This window comes from Myxocyprinus asiaticus, chromosome 44, assembly GCF_019703515.2.
Source record: "Myxocyprinus asiaticus isolate MX2 ecotype Aquarium Trade chromosome 44, UBuf_Myxa_2, whole genome shotgun sequence".
NCBI classification, from domain to species: domain Eukaryota; kingdom Metazoa; phylum Chordata; class Actinopteri; order Cypriniformes; family Catostomidae; genus Myxocyprinus; species Myxocyprinus asiaticus.
In genome coordinates this window covers 16,486,725-16,492,724 of record NC_059387.1, presented here as the reverse complement: position 1 = coordinate 16,492,724, position 6,000 = coordinate 16,486,725, and the positions used below count along the sequence as shown (strand labels likewise).

The 6,000-nt window shown below is 39.0% G+C and overlaps 1 protein-coding gene across 1 annotated transcript in view; it reads left to right on the top strand.

The window, feature by feature from the left end:
* Nucleotides 1-753: 753 nt before the first annotated feature.
* The window catches only part of LOC127434298 (potassium voltage-gated channel subfamily B member 2-like), a 137,402-nt gene continuing 132,155 nt past the window's right edge, over nucleotides 754-6,000 (top strand). Inside the window, exons 1-2 of the mRNA XM_051686937.1 lie at nucleotides 754-1,061; nucleotides 2,590-3,291. Coding sequence (XP_051542897.1) covers nucleotides 2,710-3,291 — 582 coding nt within the window. The 5' untranslated portion in view covers nucleotides 754-1,061; nucleotides 2,590-2,709. The remainder of the gene's footprint in view (nucleotides 1,062-2,589; nucleotides 3,292-6,000) is intronic.

Sequence of the window (6,000 nt, the reverse complement as noted above, 5' to 3'; positions counted from 1 at the left end):
GAAGATATACTGGGATATCATGAGGGTGAGTAAATAATGAGAGAATTAACATTTTTGGGTGAACTATCCCTTTAAGTAAAGCTAAAAATGTTATAAATATATAGGTTTCTGAGTAGAAGCAAATTGTTTTTTGTTTTGTTTTTTTCAGTGTATGTACTGTTGCTTTCTTTCTAAACTTGTTTGATGGTTTTAGAGGGGCTGGAAAACCAGCAGGCCGACCAACTAAACCAGATAGCAAAATACTAGTTTGACCAGGCTGCGAGACCAGCTAGATGAGCTTAAACCTGCTAAAACCAGCAAACCAGCTTAAGCTGGTTTAAGATGTTGATATGTAGTTTCAGCAGGATTGCCAGAATTTTATAGGTGATAATGAAAATTTACATATTCAGTCTTTTTTTTCCCCTTGTCTTATATAGACTAACTAATATATGGAACAAACTTTGAACTACTATTGCGTAATATCACAGGTGCCTTTAAGCCTAAATTTGGCATGATAGTGCAGAACTGATTTCTCACCCTTGTAGGCTTGTGGTGCTTCACTGAACTCTTGAGAGAGACAGAAAGAGAGACACCGAGAGTTCTTACTGAAGTTGATCTGCTGCTGCCCTTGCTGATGTACAGACCAATCCAATTAGGTTTCACCTCTAGGCTGTGATGCAGCTCGTGCCTCAGACGACCCACTCTATCCACACACACTTGCACACAGGCGCGCACAGTGTCACTCTGCAGTCCGCTCCACACACAGCGCGCGCCCGCTCTGAATTTACGCGTCCGACATCTGCAGACATCCCGCGTCTCACCGGATCAAGCCATCGATGGAGGCAGCGCTCTCAACGAGAACCGCGGAGCTCTTTTAGTTGCAGATATTTCCTGGTCTGCTGTGAGATCTCCTCACATTTGTTCATGTATAACAAAATGTGGAACACATGTCCAGTTCTAACTGAAGCCTCCGTAGAGAGCTGGGAATCTTAAACGCCGGGCGAAGGGAAACCCGCAGCCGTCTTTTCCCCGTTTTCGCACAGAGCGGTTTGTATATGCAAAAGGTGGTTTACTTCAGGAAGGTAAGAAATATAGCTTACTGCATTTTGGGGTACTAAAAACATGTGTTAAACATTGTTATGACAAGTCGTGATGGACGTCACTTGTTTGAGTGGAAGAGCTGAGATGAAGTGAAGCTTAGTTTTGGTTTTTAACATTCATCTTTTTTACACTAATGCAATTCCCGAATTTTGATATTTCCCTGTAGTTTTCCCCTTCCGACCGACCATCGATCATTACTCAGTGTTGCCCCCACCCACCTGTCAGACCAGATTTGCATCCCTATCTTTTATATATATATATATATATATATATATATATATATATATATATATATATATGTATGTATGTATGTATGTATGTATGTATGTATGTATGTATGTTTATGAAGTAGGCTACTTTGTATAGCTAATATATATATATATATATATATATATATATATATATATATATATATATATATATATATATATATTATTATTATTATTATTATTATTATTATTATTATCATCATTATTATTATTTTTTAGGCTAACGTGTGTTAGGGACAGAACAGTTTTAAAACGGGCGGCGATGGTGCATTTGACAGCTCTTCATTATAACTAGCCAATGCAGTGATAGAGACGCATTGGACACGAGAACGAGAGTTGTAAACGTATATAATATGAGGGAATTGATATCAGGCTACTTGATGGCTTTTTTACATCATCTTCAAACAGGAATATGATAACAGAATTATATAACCAAACTGTGAGAGAGACAAATACTGTTGTTAGGTTGTGTGACTGAACTGTTGCATCTTTGCAATTCAGTTCAGTGTCTTCTGTTCAAGCTTGTAGTGTTACATCAGTACACATAATTGTGTGTGAATGCAGTTAATATAAAATAAATTAATGTAATTTAAACAAATAAAAAGGTGTAAGGATCTTGGTGCAGATGAGAGCTTCTGAATATTTTTGGAGAGTTTGGAATAAAATAATGGTTGCTGTTCTTATTTTTGTTCTTTTTTTGTGTGTGTGTGTTTTTTAAAGAAAGAAAGAAAGAAAGAAAAGGAGAACAATTTGTTCTGTAGATTGACATCCTTTATATCCGCTCACATATCGGCTTACATTAGACTCCTGAACGTAACCTTGAAAAGATACAGTAGAAGGCAAATGATGAATATTGAATGTGGCAACAAGATAATTCTTGTGTTAATTACTAATTATCTCTGGTTTAAACAAGATGTGCCATCATTCCCAAAGTTTATACTGTGGTGAAGTATACAGAAACCTGAGTTTGTTCTTAATTTGGTCGGTCAGTATGTAGAGGACATGGTAGGTTGTTGGCATTTAATTGTGCTTCGAATGTTCTACGCAAAACCTTCCAAATTGACATACAGGGATCCTAAATTGCTGTCAGAGGAGGGAAATAAAGTTATGGTTGAACAACAGGTGTCTATGGTATTTACAATGACATTCATTCTTAAAGTATGTTACCAAATGCATTTGATTGAACATTCTCACCTCCCAAATATTCCAGTGTCTTCTCTCTTTTGTTTTTATTTTACAGTCATGGAGGGACTCGTCTAAGGAGGACCCAACATAATCGTCCTTTTTCTCAACTACGCTCTGGTCTGGTTAATTTATTTTTACATCTTCCTGGCAAGTCTTGCCTATTTCCCTGCACACAATGGCAGAGAAGGCAGGTCTGGGGGTTCCAAAACCAGGAGGCAGATCCACGGCTTCGCTTCCACCTGAGCCTATCGAGATCATCCGGAACAAGGCCCGTTACCGGAGGGTACGCATCAATGTCGGAGGCCTCAACCACGAGGTCCTATGGCGGACCTTGGACCGGCTACCCCGAACCAGATTAGGCAAACTCAGAGACTGTAATACCCATGAGTCTCTAATGGAGGTTTGTGATGACTACTGCTTAAACGAGAACGAATACTTCTTTGACCGACACCCGGGCGCATTCACGTCCATCTTGAATTTTTATAGAACTGGAAAACTACATATGATGGAGGAAATGTGCGCTCTGTCCTTTGGGCAAGAGCTTGATTACTGGGGCATTGATGAGATCTACCTGGAGTCGTGCTGCCAGGCACGCTACCACCAGAAGAAAGAGCAGATGAACGAGGAGTTGAGGAGAGAGGCAGAGACTCTGAGAGAGAGGGAGGGCGAGGGGGAATTTGATAACACCTGCTGCCCAGACAAGAGGAAGAAACTTTGGGACCTCTTGGAGAAACCAAGTTCTTCGGTCGCTGCTAAGGTAAAGTGTTGTGGTACACAATTTGACAGTCTGTGCATCCAGGGGTATTTGACAGCTCTCCAAAAATCATTTTCATCTAAATCCAGGGATCCATGGGCCTGGTCCTACAAGTGGCCTTTAGACAGTTTTTCTTTAAAATTATAAAGATATTCTATATGTTTTTTTTTTTTTTAAATTTAATAATCTGTTCAGCATTAAAGAAATTAATAATGTGTAAGTTATTAATGAAAGTTAGGTTTCCGCATAAATCTAGCGTTTATATATTAGGGGCCCCTAAATTGGCTTAGAGTCTGGTATTAGGGTCCATGGGTCTGTAGATGTCGAAACCCCCGGATCTAAAGGATAAAGTAGATTTAAAGCAGCCATATCACCCTGTAGCTTAAGACTGGTTGCCCACTGAAGCTAAGCAGGGTTGAGCCTGGTCAGTACCTGGATGGGAGACCTCTTGGGGAAAACTAAGTTTGCTGCTGTAAGAGGTATTAGAGAGGCCAGCAGGGGGTGCTCAACATGTGGTCTGTTTGGGTCCTAATGTCCCAGTATTGTGATGGGGACACTATACTGTAAAAAAGGCACTGTCCTTTGGATTAGATGTTAAACTGAGGTCCTGACTCTCTGTGGTCATTAAAAATCCTGGAACACTTCTTGAAAAGAATAGGGGTGTAACCCTGGTGTCCTGGCCAAATTCCCCCCATTGGCCCTTATCAGTCATGGCCTACTAATAATCCCTATCCATGAATTGGCTCTATAACTCTACTCTCTCCTCTCCACCAATAGCTGGTGTGTGGTGAGGGTACTGGCACATTATGGCTGCTGTTGCATCATCCATGTGGATGCTGCACACTGGTGGTGGTTGAGGAGAGTCCCCTGTTCACTGTGTAGTGTCAGAAAAGGAATATATGCTGTAAATGTAACATTCATACAAAGTGTAGTTAAACTTAGTGTGTTGCCTTTCCCTCTCTCAATACACTATTATCTCTGTTTGTGTCTGGAGATTATATTACTCCACTGCAAGTGTGAAGGGAAAAAGTGGTGACATATCTCAGTTGAATATATTTATGCCTATAGGAAATAAGATGTACAAAAATGTGTGTTGTCTGGCAAATCGGGTGTGATGTTAATTTTAATAACGGAAAATGATTGAGTACAGCACGATCAGTGTTGATGTAAAAATGTAATAGAGCTTTTGAAGACAATAAAAAGTTGTGATCCTGTGTACAGGATTAGCTGGAAAGGATTTAGGCAATGTTGGAAGGCCTTGTTTGGCCGTTATGGATCACAGAGAGTTGGCACTATTTGGCAGTTAGTTGTTGTACACAATGTGCAAGAGCAGCATTGCTCTTTGAGACAGAGTTACTGTGTATGCCATACACTGTACTTGAATACACTGTATCTAAACATCACAGTCTGGTCTCATGAACAAAACGTGACCTTTGCAACATTTTTGCAAAACAAAATGATGTGCCTTATTACATGTTTGTCTTCAATTTTCCTGTGAGGGGTGCCAACAGCGAGTAAAATTATGTCGTAATCAGACAAGCTGAATATTAGACTGAGGTTTTAATTAGTGAAACGTCCCTCCCTAACCTAAAACTTTAACCTAAACCTATCCAATAGTGTTCTTAAAGCAAATGAGAGGTAAACAAAACAGACATCCTTACCCTAAACTAACACCTAAACCTAACTGATAGTGTCCAAAAACAAAATGAGAATTGAAAAGCACATTTTCTGAAGCAACCACGTCATCTCATGTCGCTTCTATGATGCTTTTTCTCACGTGTCAGCATGCGGGCTGGGCTTGAACTGCAGACTTCAGAGTTCAAAGTCCAACACTCTTATGAAGTGAGCTACTGAGGAAGATAATCACAATGGAATAAGTGTGTAAATGTAGGTGAGTCTGTAATACAAGCGTTAAAATGTATTGTTTTTCAACTAATGCTTTATATTAAAAGTGTTTGATGTCATAAAATAGCAGTGTGTGAGAAATAGTGTGAAAAATAAGTGTTTATATAGTCATAATCAGCCGTTATTCTCGTGATTTGTGTGAAAGTGAATAAAATGCACTGTTGTTGTAACGTCTCTAGTGTTAATTTCACCAGAAAACTGCAACGAAACAGAATTCGGCATGTAAAAGTCAGTTTGCAAAATGAAGATAAAGTAACATTCATTCTATGAGACTAGGTTGAAACATCATGGTTATTTTCCAAAGGTGACAGATTGTTTGCTAAATTTTCACTTTTTCATTTATGTGTGTCTTGTTTTTATTATCGTGTATATCTCATAAAGGTCACTTTCTTTTGAAATGGTTCATCTCAATACTACGTCTCTCCTATTACATTCACTGGAACATTCATTGCATTTGCGCACAATGCATGGAGAACCACTTTTTATGCCCCATGTAGCTTCAATTGTGCCTGTATTTAAGGGTTTACAGTGTGCTCTAAGTCATCCATTGGCTGGAGGGAACGCTGATGAAATTCAATCAAGAGATCAGTGCACGGAAGGATTATATTTCACATCTGAGATAGTGTATCATAAAAACATCCTCTCAAAGTATGGCAAAAGCACAAGGGCATGTGAAACGTAAGGCAAAAATACAGATGCTAGCGTAAATATGTCATACATCCTGCAATGGATGTTGTGTATATGTAGTGAATCATTAAAAACTTCCTCTTAATGAAAGAGTTCACCAAAAATGAAAATTCTGTCATC